Raw genomic sequence first — 22,781 nt, 5'->3', positions numbered from 1 at the left:
AAAGGAGGCTAGTAGAGGAACTTCTGCATCTAGAAGGTGATTATTAGAGGAGTTAGTTACTTTGCTATGAAAAATTTAATCATTCTTCATGAGAATGGTACTTCTGCATCTTCTTACACTTGAATTTTGACATCATTTTCTGTGAAACATCAGAAGCTGTTCAAGCCACAACTTCCAAAAAGGTGTGTACCTCTCTATATATTTGAGATTTGGTATATAATATTTATAAACAAAAGCAGACTTTTTTCATGGGGTTAGGTATCTCCTTAACAATCATTCCATACAACCAGATTAGAAACTCTTGACTAGAGGAATTGCTTGTAAAGAGTGTTAAACAAGTACTTCTAATGTAAACACATCAAATATATATTGGTAAAAAAATGAGATCCGTGGTAGGTTAAAAATAAAATTTTTAAAAACACATGATATTGACTCTGAGATAGCCTTATAGTTTATAATTTTATGACTCATTCAATTTGGGAGGGTTGGATAGGTTTTTAAATTTTTTTCTATCTTTTTTTGAGATAATTGTGTTTTTGCATGTAGTTGTAAAAAAATTAATGCAGAGAGATGCCATATTTCCTTCACCCAGTTTCCCCCGATGGTAGTATCTTGCATAAATGTAGTATAATATCACAATCAGGAAATCCACATTGGTACAATCCACTGATTTTAATCAGATATCTCCAGTTTTACATGCACGCATTTATGTGTATGTGCATGTGTGTGTGTGTTCAATTCTGAGCAGTTTTATCATATGTAGATTCATATGACCATCATCACAGTCAACACACAGAACAGGTTTATCACAAGGATCCCTCCTGCTACCCTTTCAAAACCACAATCACCTCCCTATTTGCCCCCACCTCCTTGATCCCAGCAAACCTCTAGTTCTGTTGTCCATATCCCTCATTTTGTCAGTTCAAGAATGCCATAAATGGAATAATATACTATTTAACCTTTTGAGATTGGCGTTTTTCACTCAGCAATATTCCCTTGAGACCATCTAAATTGTATGAATAGATTGTTCCTTTGTATTGCTTAGTAGTATTCCATGTATGGATTAGTACAGTTTGTTTACCCGTTAAAGGATATGTGAGTTTTTTCCTGTTTGGGGCTATTTATAATAAAACTGCTGTGAATATTTGTGTACAGGTTTTTTTTGTTTTTGTTTTGAGAGAGAGCGAGAGCTGAGGGGGGAGGGGCAGAGGGAGAGGGAGAGAGAATCTCAAGCAGGTTCCATGCCCAACACGGAGCCCAACACGGAGCCCAACACGGGGCTCAATCTCAGAGCCCCGAGACCATGACCTGATCCGAAGTGAAGAATCAGACAACCGACTGAGCCACCAGGTACCCTTGTGTCCAGGTTTTTATCTGAACATTTGCATTTCTCGGGATAAAGTGTGCAATCGTTGGGTTGCATAGTAAATGCAATGTTTCATTTCGTAAGACACCGCCATAGTGTTGTTCAGCGCAGCTGCACCATTTTACATTCCCACCTGCAATGTATTCGTGATCCAGTTTCTCTACATCCTCACTAATAACACTTGACATAATCCCTATTTTTTTTTAATTTTATCCATTCTGACAAGTGCGTACTGATAACTCAATGTGGTTATTATTTGCATTTACCTAATGGCCAGTGATGTTGAATATCATTTTGTGAACTTGCCGTCTACATATACTCTTCACTGAAATGTCTTTTGTCCATTTTCTAATAGGATTTTTTTTTTAAAGATGTATTTATTTTAGAGATAGAGGAGGCCAGAGAGGGGGAAAGAAAGAATCTCAAGCCAACTCCCTGCTGAGCATGGAGCCCAATGGGGGCTCGAACTCATGATCCTGAGATCATGACCTAAGCTGAAATCAAGAGTCAAGCACTTAACCGACTAAGCCACCCAGGTGCCCCTCTAATAGGATTTTTTAATACTGTTGAGTTTGAGTTTTCAAAGTTCTTTACATATTCTAGATACAAGTCCTTGACAGAAATATCTTGCAAATATTTTGTTCCAGGCTGTGGCCTATCTTTTTATTTTCTTCACAGGGTCCTTCCTAGAGTATACATTTTTAATTTTGACTGAAGTCATTGGCTACTGTAACAAATTACCATAAATTTGGTGGCTTAAAAAACCCAGAAATTTATTCTCTCATAGTCTGGGACCAGAAGTCTAAAATCAAAGTGTCAGCAGCCTACTCTGAAGGCTTTAGGGGAGAATCTTCCTTGCTTCTTCCAGCTTCTGGTGGCTCTAAGTGTTCATTGGCTTGTGGCTGCAAAGCTCCAATCTTTGACTCTCTTCTGCCTCCTCCACTGTGTCTCTCTTTTGTACATCTCTTATAAGAACACTTAATGATTAGGTTTGATTTAGGACCCACTCAAATAATCCAGGATGATCTCGTTCTGAGGTCCTTAATTATACCTGAAAAGATCATTTTTCCAAAGAAGGTCACATTTAAGGTTCCAGGGATTTGACAAGGACATATCTTTTGGAGGCCATCGTTCAACACACTACAGAGGGGAAACCATTGGAATGCATTGGGTGGGCATGGAGGTGCAGCATCCTGCTGGGCCTTGGTGACACTGGGGTTCGGGGAAGGGCAGTGAATAGTGACCCACACTTCTTTGCACTAGCTGGCTAAGTCTTGTTGTTGCTAAGTGGGGGACGCAGGACCCCAACTGACACTACCCCAGGAGGGATATCAGAGGACCACTACCTGTTTTGCTGGGTGGAAGATGGAAAATCAGCTCCCAGGTTAGTCAGCCTATACCACCTGGAAGGGTAGTCATAGTGCTACTTCTGCTCAACTCTGTCAGAGCACCACCACCTGCTTCTGTGGGATGGAAACAAGGTGGAGTGTAAGATCATCTCTCTACTTTGCCCCACTGAAACCAAAGAGTGAGTGGGCACAGTTTTTAGGTTGATGTTTGGCTGCTGTAGATTTTGTTCCATTAGGCCACCCTTTTGTTCATAGCTACTTCTAGAGCTATGAGGAAGAAGCTTTTGTTGTTCCTGCCAGGTGGTGGTTCCAGGTTCCTGTTTGGAATATATGGAAGGCAACAAGGAGACCCTGACAATGACTGCTATGTCATTCCTCAAGTCCTAAGGCCCCTAGGCATTTGCCGCCTTCTTTTTACATATGCTTGAATCTTCATATGCTTCTATGCAGAGTCTTTTAGTTTTAAGAGGAAGGATTTGGGAGGAATGGGTTACAGCCAGAACCAGAAACTGATTCATGATTCATTCAATTTTAAATTTTAGATACCATTCTTCATACATTCTATTGGAATTCTTCTCAATTTTTATGAGAAGATCATAAAATGATCTTTTTATTTGTAAATGATCAATTTAAGCAGTAAGCAAAGAAAAAACAATTTAAAATATATTTTAATTTTTAATTAGTGCTGACCTCTGACTGTGTATGTTTTCTTACTGATCCTTTTGCAGAGTATTTTCCAGGGGAAAAAAAGCAACAGATAAAAGTGCATTAAGAACACTTGTTATTGGGCGCCTGGGTGGCTCAGTCGTTAAGCGGCTGCCTTCGGCTCAGGTCATGATCCCAGGGTCCTGGGATCGAGTCCCACATCGGGCTCCCTGCTCAGCGGGAAGCCTGCTTCTCCCTCTCCCACTCCCCCTGCTTGTGTTCCTGCTCTCACTGTCTCTGTCTCTGTCTCTGTCAAATAAATAAATAAAATCTTAAAAAAAAAAAAAAGAACACTTGTTATTAACATCATTCTTATATGAGATTAAAAACTATATTTAATGCTGTTCTCTTGTACAACTATGAGTTCTTATTTCCACAGAATGCCTTCAGTAATTTGTACAAGGATACTGTCTAGAATAGTTTAACAGTATTTATGCATACTGACTTGGAAGTAAACTGCAGTAACTGCCACACATGCTTTTCTATGGCTCACTTCTTTAGGAATGATGAATGACTGCTATGATGGTATCCACATCCTACTGGAGCTCTGAGTGTCTTTATTCCGTCCTTTGCATTGAGGATGAAGCTTACTAAATTGGAAGGCATGGCTGCTTCAATTATTGATGGGGACAATTTTCCTCTCATTTCTGTCTGGATAAACATCACTAGTTTGGAATGTGCTGGGTTCCTGTAAACAAAGGAAGAGTGAAAAAATATAAAGATTTTTAGATTTATCTATTGAATTTATAACTTATAGAAAGCAGGATTATTGTCTCATTCACCATGGATTCCCTCCAAAGTGCTGATGATAGGACAGTTACTGAAGGAAGGGGGGAAGGAAGGATACAAAAAAAGGGCAGAGTGATTTACACTCATAAACGTTTTACATAAAAATATTAAGTAGTCAGACTATACGTTACAGTCTTCAGTCAGCTTTTCCTTTTTGTCATTTTGTTAACTTTTTTAAATTACAAAAGTAATGTATGCTTATAAAAATTTAAACAATACAGAATTTTCATAATTATCCTGTTCCCCAGAACTAATCACTATTTATACTTTTGTCTGTATCTTTTCAGACTATTATCTATGTATATACAAAGATGGCATACATATATGTATACCTACCCCACACATTTTTTTTTCAAAAATAAGATAATCTTTTTCTGCAACTAGCTTTATTTTCCCTCTTAGTAGGATATCATGCACTTCTTTCTGTTAATACATACATATCCACTTGTTTTTCATAACTGTATTATAATATAATTATAGTATTTCATTTTCTATGTAATCAATCCTTTATTGATTATCAGTTGGGTTTTTCCCTCACTTTTTGCTACTATAAATAAAGCTGCAATAAAACATCTTTGTAATGTATCCATTTGCACTTTCTACAAATACATGGAATTTCTAGGTCAAAGGTTTTGTGCATTTAACATTTTGAAATATTCTTTCCAAATGACATTAGGAGGACTGTAGTATTTTATATTCTAACCCAGTAATCTTCAAACTGGAGTATGTGAAGACTTTCCAAAGGGTATGAGAGAATGAATAACATTTAAAGGAATAAATTTACAAATCTCTAACTTCCATATGTACCTTTTCCCTAGACTGATCTGAGTCCATCTCTGATGGAAATGTAGGCTTCTCCTTTTCCACTAGCCTGTTCATATCATCCTTCTGTTGCTTTACAGAACAAAGGTACTGTCATCTTCCCTGAATACTATGGTACTTTACTCTGGCATATAAAAAAGTGAATGACAGAAAGTGAATGACTAGTGATTAGGTAATAAATCCTTACCAAGTCATGTCATCAATTCTTTGCTTTCAATAAAATTTAAGGATCTAGCTTAGTTGTCAGGTGATAGGTCATTAAAAATAGTTTTTGATTATAGGTCACTATGTAATTTATGGTATATAACACAAAAGAATTCAAGGCATTTGATGAAAGTCCTGGAATTACACTCTTTTCATTTTAACCCATTTATTTATGCAAACATTTTCTCAGTGCTTACATTCATAAAAATGCGAAGTAGGAGTAGACAATAATAAGTGCTATCTCATTTTATTAGTATTACCAATACACAGTTAAATGAGTTGTAATTGTTAGAAGCATGGACTCTGGAACCAGTTTGTACTGGTTTGAAGCTGAGCTTTGCTATTACCTATGTTTAACCTCGAGAAAATTACTTCATCTCTCTGGACTTCCATTTTCTTTCTGCAAAATGGAGATAGTAGTACTACCTACTTCACGAGGTTATTGGGAGGACCAAATGAACCGATATATGTAAGTTGTTTATAAAGTTCCTGGCACAAAATAAGTGCTATCTAATTTTTGCTAATAATAAAAGGTGTGTTTTCAATAAGTTTGCTTTTATATTTAGTAGTTATATAACATAAATATATTTTTTATTTTGATCATGTAATAATAATTTAATCTGTACACACATATTTTGTAACATTTAGATACTTAAGGTCACAGGAAATAAAATGGATTTTTAAAATTAAGCACATATTTTTTCAAAGCAGAATGACAGGGTGATTAATAAAAGAATAAAAGAATTCAAACCATAAAATATATTCTATTAGGACTAAATTATATGAGGGGAAAAAAGTAAGAATGTGGGAGCAAGGAGAAAATCAATGATGTAAATTTCTGACTGTTAGAGGTTGTATGTATTTTGAAATTGATAGTTATGGTAGGTTTCCAGTTATTATGGTATTCAGAGTTTATTGGGTATGTTTACAAGAATGATATAACACTTTTTTTAAGTGTCAATATTTAGAGTGCTGAAATTTGCACCCTCTTAATCTTACGAAAATTTTTAATATCACTTTAAAACTGTGCAAGGCAAAGTACAGTTGTACAAAATTCTTTTGGGGGGTATGAAGACCACTCCTCCAACAAACCCTGTGTCCATTTTCTTATACTCTTGTCTATGGAGTTTAGACTATTTTCACAGTGCCTCAGGCAGCTAGATTGAGAACATTCACTAGCTGTTGAAAAGGTTTTAAATCTCTATTTGAGTTTGTTAGGGCTTTACATGCTTCAGAAAACCTTTCCAGTATTTACTAAACAGTACCTTTACTACTGATAATAAGTTTTATAAGTTTACTACATGACTTGTTTACAAATGTTGGCTGCCCAAAATGTTGTGCTGCATGGAAAGAGAAGATACAAGAGTCACTTTTTTGTGAGTACCTTTCTCTGAGACTATGGATGAGACTGTATCTTTTCCTCTAACAGGATGCTAGGCAGAGCTCCCACCCTAGATGGGATGTCTAGATCAGAGCTTTTGTCCCATGTTTTTTGCAGTGGAAAGGGAAAGTTGACAAGATGCAAGAAGGAGACTTAGCCTGTGAAACACACATCAGAATGTGTAGCTTCCCAACTACAGTCCCTGCCAACCATTGATTTATCCAACTGATCTGAAGCAGTAATCCTTCCCTTGTTTTGATTTCTCCTGCTGTGGAGAATAAAGTTTGACGATAGATTCAAAATTGACAGGTGGCTGGAAAGACCACCATTGTTGCCATCTGCACCAATGATCCTGTCCATTAATATGCGTAATTGTGAATTTCAGTTCTCTAATTCAGTAGAGAAAACGTTAAGGAATACAGTCTAAAATGTAATTTTATTTTGACTTTCTTCATGTTTTTTTTTTTTTTCTCCTCTGATTGAGAGGTTTATATCTGGCCAATATAAAATTTTACATGTTTTTATGTGCCAATATCTTTTACTTGTATGAAATCATTTAGCAAAAGCTAAAACTTAAGGAATTTGTGAAATGATATACATTGAATTAATGTACATACATTTACAAAATATGTGTATTTTATGTTACCATTTATTCCTAGGCTGGTTACCTATGGGCAGTGACTCCTCTGATTTCTCCTAGCTCTTTCCAAATTTACCTATTGTAGGTCTCATTCTGCAGGTATTTGTAGGTAGTCCACTGGAAAGAATTCATTTAAGGTAAAGCATTCATTGCTGATAAATGTGAGCATATTATAATTCTAGGGAAATGTATTTTTAATTTACAAAAAGTCCTTAATAATTCACAGAAGTAACTCAAATGGAGAAATATAAATCATCAGGTTAAGATTCACTGGAGATGAGGGGATAGAGGGGAATGTGTATGTATGACTAGCCACAGAGACCTCAAATCATACTTTATAGGGAATGATCCATTCTGATGATGAAAATACTTATAAAAAATTTTTAATTGCATTTAGGGGCAATTTTTTTTCCCCTAACAGAATATGCTAGCACACACTCCTGCCAGTGAGTTAGGAAACCTTTAGTAGAAATGACAAATTGAACTAAAAAACTTGTTAAAATAGAATAAATACATGCAAGTAACACTTACTCTTGCAGAGGAGAACATATACAGCCACAAGCATGGTTATAACCACGGATATAATTTGAAGATGCAGGATATGCTGGAAAATCCACACTGTTAGCTAAGGGATTTAAAAAAAAATAAAATGAAGCCTATTCCACACAAAGATGAAAAATTATGTTTCAAGTAGCATATTTTTAAAAATGTATGATATAGCATTTAATTTAATTTAGTTATCATCAGCACTGATATTAGTTTTATACATGTATATATACATGTTTGTACACATGCATGTGTACACAGACCAAAACTGAGAAAATACCAGTACGAGCACTACCGTCCTCTCAAATTTTCTCATGCCATTATCGCTAAAGATGCTGTTACCTTTTACATATAAGAAAAAGTATTAAAAGTATCATTTAATTACTTTCTGAGATTTGAAGCAAAAGAAGAAATCACAAAGGAAAAGACTATTCCATGAGGGTAGTGCGTTTATAGATTTTTTTTTTTGGTTGATCATTATTTTTTTTTTATTTATTATTTTTTAAAGATTAGATCCTTTTTAATCTACTTATTTTTTAAGTTTTTATTTGAATTCCAGTTAGTTAACATACAGTGGAATATTAGTTTCGGGTGTACAATATATGTGATTCAACGTTTACGTACATGTTCATCATTTTCTAAATAAAATATTTGACATGGTTATTTTGTCTACCAATAAAGAGAGTTTAAATGCTCTTTTCTGCCGGAGCACCTGGTGGCCTAGTTGGTTAAGCATCCAGCTCAGGTCATGATCTCAGGGTCCTGGGATCGAGCCCTGGGTCGGGCTCCATGTCCAGCATGGAGTCAGCTTGGGATTTTTCTCTCCCCTCCCCCTGCCCTCTCTCTGTAATATAAATAAATACATCTTTAAAAAAAATGCTCTTTTCTGCCAATTCCCTGTACCTAATTCAAAGTATAATTAAAAATCAGTAGAGTTTGTTTTAGGAATTATGCAGCATAACTATATTGTATGTGAATGTAAAAGGGAGGTGATTTGATTATGATTGTTTATGATAATTATATAGACTCTAAAAATATTTTTAAAAATATATTTTTTTTTCTGTGCAACAGAGCCTATTGTGTTGGCATAGGGGTACTGCCAGAGGTGATTTTAACATATTTTTTCTCTGTTAAAATATGGAGATTATCCTTGCCTTTCTTTAAAATTTTTTGTTGTTGTTATATTCCACAAACAAGTATGGGTCTTTTGTGAGGCATATGGTATGATAGCACAGATTTTGGAAACTCAGAAGACTTGAGTTTTAATTCTGGTTCAGGTGCATATTAGCTATGTAACTTAATTTCTGTGAACTTTAGTTTCCTCATTGGTGAAATAATGCACACAAAATATTTAGCTCAAAGCAAGCTGCATAGTAAGTTAAACAACAACAAATGGAACATTAAGAAGAAAACTCAGTATTGATCAAAAATTCATTTAAAGAAAACTGCTTAAAGCAGATTTAGTATTGATCACTGGGTGACTGAGTACTACTACTATTTGTTGATTTTAACTTCCATAATTCTTTTTACCTTCCCTCTGACCACTAAAAATGAGATTGAAGTGGTCTGCTTCAAAATACAGAAAATAACAGATCTATAATTCAGACATGCAGTATTTTGTGCTGTAGACAGTGAATAAAATTTTATGTACTCTCATTTAAGGAGACAACTCAGTGACAACTGTATGAACCTATAAGAGACGCCTACAGAGAAGCGCTGAATCTCAGGCCTTAGGGGCCTGCTGCAACAGAACTGTGTTTAAGTGAGTGCACTTAGCAGAATGAGGACGCAGTCTGGACTCTGAAACTTGAGTCCTATAGACAGAGCAGAGCAACTGAAACCTTGTTGGAAAATAATAATTAACAGCACTTAACTGTCCTATCCCCAAGAAGTTTACGATAGAGAAGGCTATTCAGATAGGAATGGTGAGATTAAATTGAAATCTGGAGAAAAACAGGGCTCTAGGCCACTGTCCTACCAAAGTCCCTTCACCAGGAGTTACTGCATTTATCTGAGTCCAAAGATCTTTGTGGTATGAACTGGTATGTTTTAAGTGAATAAAGCAAGTTAGGAAATAATTACACATTTGCATTTTACATAGTGATACATTTTCGGGAGGGCTAAGGATATATCAAAACCTCTAATTTCTAAAAGAAATATAAGCACATTTATATAAAGACTAATCTAATGAAAATTTCTTCCAGAATTTTATCAGTTACTGGATATGCCCATTCTACACAATTCAAATATAACATTATATATCCAAAGATTAACTTTGTGTCTTAGTAGTTTTAAAATATATGCTGTGAGGTTTTTGCCTGCAAGTATCTGTCTATACCCAGGGCTACATGGTATGAGCTGCAAAAAGGCAAGCAAGAGATGCCATAATTATTGACTGATGTAAATGGCACCTCCAGTGTTGGGTAAAATGTCAGGATTCTTTGTCTATATTATACATATGTTTATTGGTCTCACTAAGTAAATAAAAAAATAAAAATTAATTGAAAACACAGTATCTTCCAAACTGTGGGTTAAAGGAAAACACATTTATTAATGTCTCATACTAATTCCAAAATGTGGGCAAAATGTTTCAACTTACAACTGATAATATCCATATTCCCTTCGTAGTGCTTGAGGTACACTAAGTCGATAAAGTCTCGGGGGGAAATTGAGCCCATGGCAAAACTTTGTGTAATGGTATGACATATGAATGTGTCCTGGAACAAATCAAACCATAAAGATTGCAAAAGTTATTTGATATCTATTCTTTGTATCACTTCCCAAAGAATTTCACTGCATAAGGTTAGCTACTATTTGGAAAAAGCAGGGCTTTGAAGTTACAAGAAGTTATCATCTTGCATTTTCAGTGTTAAAGGAACATTAGATCTATAAGTGCAAGGTAACAAAAGCAAAATTAAACAAGTGGGACTACATCAAACTAAAAAGCTCTTCACAGCAAAGGAAACCATAAATAAAATGAAAAGGCAATGTATAGAATGGGAGAAAGTAATTTGCAAATCATATATCTGGTAAGGAATTAATGTAAGTGCAGAAAATTCAGAATGGAATCTTGTCATCTATTCTTTGAATTTTTATTTTATTTTTTTATTATTTTTTTCAAAGATTTTATTTATTCATTTGACAGAGAGAGACACAGCAAGAGAGGGAACACAAGCAGGGGGAGTGGGAGAGGGAGAAGCAGGCTTCCTGCTGAGCAGGGAGCCCGATGTGGGGCTCGATCCCAGGACCCTGGGATCATGACCTGACCCGAAGGCAGACGCTTAATGACTGAGCCACCCAGGCGCCCCTACTCTTTGAATTTTTAGATGAAGACATTGAAGCCTAAGAGATTAAATCACATGCGAAACTAGAGATAAGTACAGAACTAGAACCCATGTTCCTGATTCCCAGGACAGTACTATTTCTACCTGTTCACACTGGCTAGGTAATATATTCTGAAAAATACAGTGTTTTAGCACCCTGGTGCCTCAGGTCCTGCCTCTCTGCCTGCACCCTGTCTTGACCTCCCCATGTGGCTCCTGGAGGTGTGCCGTGTACTTTTTCCAGGACTTGTGAGTAATAAACTTCTCTATTTCAATTTCTCTTGTGGTCTTTTGTTGAAATGTGGCTCACCATCTGGCACTCTGTGCTCCATTTAACAAATGCCAATTTAACAAAGTTGGAATAGTCCTCCTCTCCCAGGCTGTGACTAAGGATTAATGAACTGCTGTTGGTCTCATTTGTCTAGTGTCGGATGTCATGTGTTTGATCACCTATAACCCTAGAGCAGGAATCCCTCCCTCATTAGTGGGGGTGAATGAATCAGTTAAAACACATCCCTGGAGATGCATACTATAAACATTCATAGGAAGGTAAAATAATTCTTACAGTGTAATGCTACTCAGAGATATATAGTATATTGGAAAGGGCATAGAATTTGGAATTAGGAGATCAAGTGTTAAGTGATGGTTCTACCACATATTGGCTGTGGCGTCCCTGGGCAAATCACATAATTGTTCTGAATCTGTTGCTAGGTTTTTTTGATGCCAAATATAGTATTCTTTCCATTATTACAGCTGACTTGCAGTAATAGCAGAAATATATGAAGTATGAATGGAACTGTATAATCAGTCATGAAAGAAACAGTCCAATGTTTGAATTTTCATTTCTGATGGACTATGTTTCTCAAACTGAATGTTTAAATCCCAAGAGGGTAATGGAAAGGTGTTTTTTGTGGATAGGAACTTCAGGACCTTTCTACAAAATGAAACATTTACTTTCCTGGGCTTTTCTACAACCTCTCTTCACTCCCAAGCTTTAAATTCAATTTAATAAATGGAGGCAAAGGTAACCTACAGAATTCTAAGCATATGATAAGGTGATGGCAGATACGTGGGACATTTGTTTTGATGTGTGGAATGTGGCTTGGAGACACAAAGGACCAAAGACCTGGAATTTTACAAAAGCAATTGTTTGTGAAAATCATAAAAGTTTGCTTTATGACTCAATTTTTCAAAACAGCTTATTGAGGGGCACCTGGGTGGCTCAATTGGTTAAGCATCTGCCTTTGGCTCAGATCATGATCTTGGGTTCCTGGGATCGAGCCCCATGTTGGGCTCCTTGCTCAGTGGGGACTCTGCTTCTCCCTCTCCCTCTGCTCCTCCCCACCACTCGTTCTCTCTCTCTCTGTCTCAAATAAATAAATAAAATCTTAAAAAAAAAGAACATCTTATTGAGGTATAATGTACATACCACAAAGTATAGCAGTCTTTTTTTTTTTTAAAGATTTTATTTATTTATTTGAGAGAGAGAGAATAAGAGAGAGAGAGAGCACATGAGAGGAGGGAAGGTCAGAGGGAGAAGCAGACTCCCCGTTGAGCAGGGAGCCCGATGTTGGACTCGATCCTGGGACTCCAGGATCATGACCTGAGCTGAAGGCAGTTGCTTAACCAACTGAGCCACCCAGGTGCCCCAAAGTATAGCAGTCTTAATAAATAAGAGGTCTATAGTGTGCTGCCCTAATTCTCTCTTAAATTCAGTCTTTTCTCTCACCTCTGTGACTTCTTAAACTTTCTACTCTAATTACTTGTATTTTTCTTTTCTCTTTGTTTTTATTCTCCCTCTTCATCTATTTGAGATAATATATTTGAAAGCAAGTCTAAAACTACAACCATCTATATAACGTTATTCCATACTGTATCCTTACTCTTAAAAAAAGTTACATGCTGTTTGCTCTTAAGTCCCTACAGTATGTGTTTGCATTATTCCTGTTATTTAATGTATTATAACTAAGATAAATCTACTGACTTCCTAGCAACAAGGCATGCCTAATCTTTTTCTCCACCTAATGGAGGAGGTGAATACATAAAGTTCAAACCCCTCAAGACAAAAGACACACACCTGCAAGAGCTAGCTAGATTCAGAATGTGCTAAGTCTTTACAACAGAATCAAGCTAATCGGAATTAAACTTTTGACTAATTAAGAGGGAAGTTTTAAGACTTTTATTATGAAGATTTCAATTCTAGCCTATAAAATATGAAGTGTCTATATCATACTGTCTACATCACACAGGTTTAATATACTTAAATCACTAATAAAACTAAAAATATATTGATACAGTAGAAGTCCAATATCATACAGCAAATTACCGAATCAATCTTGTGTACCATATTATACACTTTCAATGATTTATCCCATGCAACTCTGTTTTCAGGTTTGTAGAGGAAATCAGACAGTTTAGTTATTGATTCTGGAATTATTCCTTCAACACGATATCTGCAGTTAACAAAACAGAAAAAATCAAAATTTAACAAGTTTCGTCTAAGCTCAAAATATAATGCTATCATAGTATAAAGTAGGTTAACTTAGCAAATAACAGGAAAGAACACTTGAAAGTAATATCAGCAATTCAAAACACTAATTTCAATTGGAAGTAGCCAGGTTTATTTAAATAAGCACTGCAATAACTAAGTTATTTCAAAATGTATTTTTCTACAAATCTTGTTTATACTGTTCTATAGTTGTCTTTTTAGAGGGGGCTACTTTCTTTTAGGATTTTTCTAAAATCTTTTTCATAAATATTTACCTGCCATATTTATCATAAGCCAAATGTAATTGATGAGAAGTTTGTGTGGTTACACATTCAGTATCTTTTTTTTTTTTTTTTTAAAGATTTTATTTATTTGACGGAGAGAGAGACACAGCGAGAGAGGGAACACAAGCAGGGGGAGTGGGAGAAGGAGAAGCAGGCTTCCTGCTGAACAGGGAGCCCGATGTGGGGCTCGATCCCAGGACCCTGGGATCATGACCTGAGCAGAAGGCAGATGCTTAACCAACTGAGCCACCCAGGCGCCCCACACATTCAGTATCTTGTAGCCCCAATTCTTAATTTAAGGATGTAATGTGTCTAAAGCAGTGGTCAGCAAATTTTTCAGGCCAGATGGTAAATAATTCAGGCTTTGCAGGCCACATGATCTATGTTGCAACTATTCAACTTTGCTAGGGTAGCAGTAAAGTAGCCATAGACAATATATAATGAACGAGCATGTCTGTGTTATAATTGAACCTTATTCATAGACAATGACTTTTGAATTTCATTTATTTTTAACATGTCAGGATTTGGGCAAGTAACTAACCTTTGTGTTTGTCCATCACTTAAATTAGATGTGGTTATCCATCAATGGAATTAAGACAAGATGAGTAAACTGGATTAAAACTCACTATTTAGCAGAAGGTTGTTGAATAAAAATGAAGTCTGAATAATATTGGCTGTACTCTTCTCCCTGTTAATGATTCTTTCCAAACTGAGGGGATAGTTTTAAGTAAAATCAAAATTAAAAAAAAAAAAAACAACTCTAAAAGTCCTGGGAGAAGTGAGATCAAAACCAAATACTATTATTAGTCTAAATAATTGTCATATTTATGAATGGTTCTTCCTCTAAAACTTTGTTTTTATGATTTGGCAAATAAATAAGGAATTCATTAGACTATTTCTTTGTACGTTAATTTCTCTTTAAAAGCTCAGTTAGTCCTTAATTTTCTTTATGAGATATCCTCAAATTTCCTTACTATGTAATGTTTCCTTCCTTCAGATCTACAAAGTTTTTAAGAGTTCATTATTAAGCTCTGAATAAGACAGTGAGAAAACAACCTGGATAATTATCAGGTCCTGTGAAAAAGAAGTCAGATATAATACAGTTAAAATTTTTTTTTTTAAGATTTTTTTTTTTTTTTAATTTAACAGAGATAGCGTAAGTAGGCAGAGCGGCAGACAGAGGGAGAGGGAGAAGCAGGCTCTCCGCCGAGCAGGGAGCCCGATGTGGGGCTCGATCCCAGGATCATGTAGGGATCATGACCTGAGCTGAAGGCAGATGCTTAACCAACTGAGCCACCCAGGCGCCCCAATACAGTTAAAATTTAAGTACAAAACTATGAAGGGATTTGCATATGCTACCATGGATTTTTTTTTATTAATCTGTTCTCTCTCTTTAATTATACTATAAACTTTGAGGATAAAACATTTTTTTTTTAAAGATTTTATTTATTTTGACAGAGAGAAAGAGAGAGTACAAGCAGGGGGAGTGGCAGGCAGAGGGAGAGGGAGAAGCAGGCTTCCCGCTGAGCAGGGAGCCCGATGCGGGACTCGATCCCAGGACTCTGGGATCATGACCTGAGCCGAAGGCAGACGCTTAACCGTCTGAGCCACCCAGGCGCCCCATGGATAAAACCTTTTTGTATTTCTAACTAATATATACAGATCTTCCTTGATTTATGATGAGGTTACACTGAGATAAACCATCATAAGTCAAGAGTATCTTAAATGAAAATGCATTTAATACACCGAACTAACATCATAGCTTAGCCTCGCCTGTGGTAATCTGACACAAAGCCTATTTTATAAGAAAGTGTTGACTATCTCATGTGATTTAGGGAAAGGTCCCTAATATACATATAAGTTTATCAATATTTGAGGATTTGTGATTTTTCCCTATCTACTATTTAGGACAGGATTTGGCAACCTATGGTCTATAGGTCAATCTAGCCTACTTCCTATTTTTGTAATTAGTTTTACTGAAACACAGCCATACTTATTCATCAATGTATTGTCTGTCTACTAATGTTAGTGCCCTTGTGCTGTAATAGCACGAACATTTATTGTCTATTTATGTACTGTGTTTCTATGCTATAATGACAGAGCTAGGTAGTTGTAACAGAGACCACAGCAGCTACAAAGCCTAAAATATTTACTTACTCTCTACCCCTGGTTTAGGCTGTCTACTCAGTGGCTGATTTGTTTATTTTCCAGTCATTTGTAAAGGTGAGAAAAGTATAAGTTACAGGTATTATATGACTACAAGACAGAAATTATTTATTTTGCTTTTTGGAAGATTATAAAACATAGTTAAAGTGGTGTCTTGAGCAGAGGGTAGGCTACTAGTCAGAAATTACCTTATCTTAATTCACTAATTGGAGGTCTATTAGAGTCAGTGGCTTTTAAAAATATGTAAACATCAAGCCTCTCTGAAAACACAAAACATTTATGTGTCTTGAGTACTTGAGCCTATCACTCAATGAGCAATTTAGTATCTACCGTGTTCAAGGCTCTTCAGAGAGATCAATTTTGTCATACTTGAATCTAAGAACTATATTCTTATATCTATTGATCGTTAAGATGAACAGTTCACTAGATATTTTACCATGATCTATAATAAAGCTTTGTTCTCATTATACGTGAAGTGATCTCAGGTCAAATTAAAAATATTTTAACTATTTTCTCTTGTCTTTTACAGTTTCTGACAAACTTTAGCTGGTATATGGAATAACTGATAGATTGGAATACATTAAGTTACACTTTTTACAGGCCATACATTTCATGAAGCTTTCAGGCTGCAATGGAAACCTTTTAGTATGTGTGGATTTGTATCAACACACTAATTTTAATGTTTCCAAATCACTTTATAGCCTTTTATGATTTTTGTAAATGAATGCCAAAAGAGTAACTAGAAGGATGAGGGGGGGAGAAAAATAATGTAAAGTGTCTATTTTGGCACACTAGAATGGCAAACTTGGGGAAGCATCTGTAAGGTGATAAAATAGTCACAGGCTTTTAGTGATCATACTTTTGTCATATCCTATGTGATATTAGAGTTGGGGGTGGGACTTCCAGAGTAGCTGTGTGAGGATTTTAGTAAGCCCTCCTCCATAGTGAAATAACTGATGAAATTACTTTAAGAAACAACAATTTAAATTCCCTAGAAAATGACCTAAGGACATTCAGGAAATGGAGAAACATTCATTCAAGAAAACCTACTAAATGTAGGTAAGAAAAGAGTCTGTAAGTCACCAACCCTTATCTGTACCGATTGAGCCACAATCAGCTTCTAGGCAACACCTCCTCACCCCTGAAAGCCAAAGAGGACCTCCCTCTCCCCACTAATTCCCAGTCTGAGCTATGGTTTCATCCTAGGAGGGGTGGGATACTGACATCTCTCATTCTTGCACCCCCCAGCTCACGCTGCATACTCTATGCCCAGCAGACACTGCTGAGAAGACTGGGGTTTCATTATCCCCACCCAGAGTTTACTGAGAGGGTGAACTCTGTCCAATGCAGTAAATACTGGGGCTTATTTCCCCTCCCCCCTACAAGAGGGGCAAGCTGAAGTCATGGTACCATTTCTCCCCAATGCCACCCTCACATCCCCTTCGTCCTCATGGATGGAGGTGTCACTCAGCTCCAGTAATAGTGCAGAGGTTCTGCTCAGGGGCAAAGGCAAGACGAAATGAGCTGGCAGCATCTCAACTGTGGCTGAGAAAATGGATTTCATTTGGAACAAAATGTGGAGAAATTTTTGAAAAAAAATACTTTGTTAGTGAACAATTAGAAGAATTATGTGGAACTAATGCAAAAGCACAAGAAGACCAGCCAGAAGTAGGGAGAGATACAGTTAGATGAACAACATAAGATCACGCTCATCTCTGGCAGGGGGGTTCGGGTGTGGAAGGCTGTGTATATGCAGTAGACTGCCCTGGCTCAGAGCAAGTAGAGTGGATATCTTATGTTGCACCTATTCAAGATATTAGAATGGAGGTATGAGGATGCTTTTACTCAGAGCCATCAGAGCAGATGCACTAGGCTGCCCTATTAGAGTAATTAGAATGGATGTACTAGGATACCCCTACTCAGAGCAATCAGAGTGGATGTATGGGCTGCCCCTATTCAGAGCAATCAGAGTGCACGTACTAGGCTGCTCCTACCTAGAGAAGAGGGGGTGTACTTGGCTGCCCCTACTCAGAGCAATCAGATTAGATGTACTAGGCTGCCTCTATGCAGAACAGTCAGAGTGTATACACTAGGATGTCCCTACTCAGAGCATTCTGATTGGATGTATCAGGCTGCCACTACTATGCAGTAATCAGAGTTAATGTGAAAGACTGCCCACTCAGAATAATTATACTGGATGTACCAGACTGCTCCTATTCAGGAATAATCATACTAGATGTACTAGGCCACCCCTACTCAGAACAATCATATTGGATGTACTAGGCTGCCCCTCACAAAAGCATTCAATGCAAGATAAGGGTTGGTGACTTACAAGCATTTTCCAAACTGAAAACTTCAACAAAGAGCTGAAGTCTTACTGGCTTAAGAGACTGAAATATAACATCTGGCACATAATATATTCTGACCACCTTAAAATAAAATCATACTCTTTGCTGCTGTTCTGGAAGAATGTCTGTATGCCCACGACTGTTCCCTCTGAGGAGTGATTGGTTACAGAACTTCCAAGCTAGCTGTCCCTGGCTAAGTGCAAGACAAAATCATAAAACTGCTGAATTGTGAAAACAGTCTGTAAGCCATACACAGATCTAACTGTAAAGGGTAAAAATTTTACTAGTTTGGGGGTCTTAAGCACAACTTGTGATCAATAAACAGCTTATGTTGACCCCTCCTATAGGCTAAAAGATAAAAACAAGGAAAAAAGTGATTTTGATAACATATGATGATCTATTTGCATTAATGTGATATCATGAGCAATGAATGAACAACTCTTAAGAATAAGATTAAAAATGTCAGCACAATTTCTCAGTGTAGTTATATTTGAAATAACAGGATCCTCAAAAGTATCCTCAAAAGCAGCTTTCAGAAAACATTACATATATCAGCAAGAGAAGTAAATTGGGGAAATAAACTTTATTTTTTAGTGGTTCATTTAATGGAAAGGTGAAATGTTTGAAAGGCCACAAAATACTACTGTGATCAAGAAAATACCAATCTGCTTTTATAGTAATTATTTCTTGAGGTAGAAATTTCCTATCTTAATGAATATTCACTCGAAAGACTTTTTTTCCTGATTGTCTTCGTTTGAAAATGATTAGGTGGTACATAACTGCTCTAATTTATTAATATCACATTTCAACCCAGTGACTTTATAATTAATTTCTATCTCCTGATCACTAACAAGCAATGTTATAGCTAATGAAGCAGCACTGAATTCTAGATACATCAATGCCACTGAATTCAAAACAACTATCAAAAGGAAATTGTACTCACAGATTTCCATGGAATTTTTTAGAAGCCTTGCTGGAAACAGTTATCTTTTTCTCAAAGGGGAATAAAAATCCAGAAATAAATTAGCTGTCAGATACAGAAAAAAAATAAAAATAAATACAAACAAACAAAAAGTAAAAATATATTTTTTGGTCATAAAAATATTTTTAGAGGTCTTTTTGAATCACTTCTCATTAAAAAATAAACTCTTGAAACATATTTAACTTGTTTTCTTACTGAAGTCTTAACCACTTTCCAGCCTGATGTGTCTTGACTGTATTCTAAAACTTCTTGAGCAGTTTCTTGGGCAAGTGCCTTATAGTCCATCTACCTGCAAAGTTATAAAAACAGACAACTGGTAAGAATATAACTATACAAAACAATTTTTTAAATGCTGTATTACATTTTAATACTATTTCTACAGTATCTGTTACATAGTAATGAACAATAGCTACTTATTTTTTGTTAAGTTTTTACTTAATAATTGCTAAGTGTGTGAATGCATGAATTCCTTCTTCCTTCTTCATAATCTTTCAAATGAGAAAATGTGTATAGTACAAAGAGCAGGCTTTGGACTCAAAGAGACCTGGGTCAAATCCTGTCTCTGCCACTAGTTGTGAACCACATTATTTAATATTTCCATTTTTCCATTTTCTGGGATAATAACTAACTCTGTAGAATTAATGTGAGGATTAAATGAGATAATGCATTTAAATGTTCTCGCCCGTTGCCTGGCACATAATAGTTATTCAATAAATCATTAATATTTCCAATAGCTTAATCATGCTTCCTTTCTCTTGTAAAGCATCATAATCTGTTGGTCATGTGTTCTTGGGAATTAGTCTTTTTAAAGTGAGGGCAATGGCACTAAATGATCTGACATTTGGCTTCCTCTCCAAAGGCAACTCCTACCTGTCTTCTCTTCCACCTCAGCTCCAGTCATATTGACCTGGCTGTTCCTCAAATACAACCAAGCATCTTCCTACCTCAGGATCTTTGTACTTGCTATTCATACTCTGCTTGTAACATTCTTTCCAAATGTGAATGACAGATTTCTCTTCATTGGTGTCTTTGTTTAAATGTTTCCTCTCGAGACAGGATCAAGTTCGAATCAATTCAATATGAACATATTTACGGAACCCTTTACTAGTGATTAAGTACTGTGGTAGGTGTGGCAAAAACAGTTGAGTAAGATACTATTTCTGTTCTGAATGGGTTCAAGAAACTGGAGTCTCATTGGTCCTTTGGCTCATTATCTAGTTTTCAGTTAGGGTGGTTGTATGGTGGAAAGAATATGACAACACACAGCTGGATTCAAATCCTAACTTTGGCACTCACCACATACTATATTTTTTTGAATAAATTGCTCAACCTTTGAACTTCAATTTTTACATGTATAGATTGGGGATGGTAATACCTATCTCATGGGGTCATTATAAGGATTAAGTGAGTTAATAAATGCAAAAGTGATTGAAACAGTGTGGGACCCCTTCTTGATGATCAGAAACATTAGTTTCTTTTCTTGAAATGACACATTTAAATGTACCTTTTAAAAAACTCTCCAAAGAGCTGCCTCAATAAAACTTCTTAAAGTTTAATTATCAGAACCATGTCTTAATTAGCTCTCACTTAAAGCTCTAGGTTGGATCATAAATCCACTTTCTTTCTTTTTTTTTTTTAAGATTTTATTTATTTATTTGACAGAGAGAGACACAGTAAGAGAGGGAACACAAGCAGGGGAGTGGGAGAGGGAGAAGCAGGCTTCCTGCTGAGCAGGGAGCCCGATGTGGGGCTCGATCCCAGGACCCTGGGATCGTGACCTGAGCCGAAGGCAGACGCTTAACCGACTGAGCCACCCAGGCGCCCCATAAATCCACTTTCTCTTGTTTAGTTCTCCAGCAAGCCATAACACCTAGTTGACATTTATATTTGAAAAGCTTTAGAAAACCGTTACAACTCCTTTTTCCTAGTAGACTTTTGGTTTCCTTACCTTTCCTAATAGATCTAGTCCAGAATTTTAATAATTATTGGGACTCTTCTCCAAATCCTTGTGGAGATCTCCATATCTCTTAACCTGTGAGGGAACAAAGTAGAATTATTTTGATCCATGAATTAAGTCAATATATTTGATCACTTCCTTTACATTTTCTCTGTGTCCTTTGTTTTTACTTTATGTCCTCATCAGGAAACATTTGGTATATATGCCCAGGATGAAAGAAAAAGGCAGTAAGAGAAATGTTAATAATTGTGTTTATGAAAAGAACCTTTAAGAAATTATCTTAAAGAAGGACAGGTTAAAAAAACATTCAGTGGAATGTAAATAAAGATGTCTAACTTTTTTAGCTCATGCCATTAACAGTCCTTGGCTAGTCCCTGACCTGTGCTTGTCCCAGCACATGTAACTCAGTTCTTTATTTCCAATCAGCAACATACTTGATATTGAGTGATCTAGAAAAGGCACCAATTATTGGAACATAGCACTAGAGTATAAATTCCTGCAGGGACTTCTACTCATTTTCAAATCACTAGCACTCACTGCCACAACAAATGTGTTTAATTGAGCCACTTAACTGAATTTTATAGCTTGTGGACTTTTTCATTTGCTAAGAAAAAGGGAAAGGCTAGTTTAGTGGGCTAGAGAGGGTGAAAAGAGAACAAAGAGCAAGCCTACAGTCGCATTACCTGGAGATGTAACATCGGATGAACTGGAACATATTCAGGTAGAGTAATGGTCAAGGATATCTTCACCCAGAGGGTCAGTGGAAAATAAACATAAACCAATATTGAGATGGCATCTTTTTTTGATACACCACTTGGTTGAAACTGGATTCTTCGCACCTCATATCCTGTCCCAGCCTCGTAGACAGAGTCACACATGTTGTTAGTGGGTCTTTACATCTGTTTGGATAATCTCCCTTTTTCTGGGCTGCCTGACTGGGTCCCCAAATCCGTGCTGGGTCACTGCCATTCTTCCCTGGGAATCAAGGTCCCCATGGAATTTGTTAAATCCCATCCCCGGCCAAACTCCCTCCTCCAATCCCGCATCTGCTCGGAGTGTGAGGGGCTGGCAGCCAGACCAGAGGGCCGGGCGCAGGGATGGGATGTGGAAGGCACTGAGAAGAGAGGGAAGGATGTGGTCTGGGGAGCTGCCCCTCCAACCCCGGCTGGAGGTGGCGTCTTATCCTGGGAGGGTGCTCTGAAAGCGGAGAGGCCGAAGTCAAAACGGCAGCCGCCAGCGCCCCCGAGTCTCCTTCCCCACCTCATCCCCTCACACACTCCCGGGGAGCCCGCAGAGGGAAGCTCAGCCTGTCGTCAGCGCCGAGCGGCCCCAAAGAGCGGTGACGGAGGTGGGGAGGGCGTGCGGGGCAGCGACGCAGATGCAGTCCGGAGACACCCTCCCAACCTCCACCCCAGAAAGATGAGGAGGGAG

General features: G+C 36.9%; 1 protein-coding gene across 1 annotated transcript; it reads right to left on the bottom strand.

Moving 5' to 3' along the window:
• Positions 1 to 3,735: 3,735 nt before the first annotated feature.
• Positions 3,736 to 22,766, bottom strand: STARD6 (StAR related lipid transfer domain containing 6). Its single transcript, XM_032422910.1, has 9 exons — positions 22,611 to 22,766; positions 22,034 to 22,325; positions 21,342 to 21,425; positions 19,589 to 19,682; positions 19,355 to 19,404; positions 13,452 to 13,578; positions 10,402 to 10,519; positions 7,788 to 7,881; positions 3,736 to 4,108 (listed from the first exon to the last, which is right to left on the bottom strand). Exons 4-9 carry the CDS (start codon positions 19,676 to 19,678, stop codon positions 3,910 to 3,912), a joined length of 678 nt encoding a protein of 225 aa, XP_032278801.1. The 5' UTR covers positions 19,679 to 19,682; positions 21,342 to 21,425; positions 22,034 to 22,325; positions 22,611 to 22,766; the 3' UTR covers positions 3,736 to 3,909.
• Positions 22,767 to 22,781: the final 15 nt, after the last annotated feature.

This window comes from Phoca vitulina, unplaced genomic scaffold (assembly GCF_004348235.1).
Source record: "Phoca vitulina isolate PV1807 unplaced genomic scaffold, GSC_HSeal_1.0 scaffold27, whole genome shotgun sequence".
NCBI lineage: Eukaryota > Metazoa > Chordata > Mammalia > Carnivora > Phocidae > Phoca > Phoca vitulina.
This window is presented reverse-complemented; position numbering and strand designations above follow the sequence as displayed.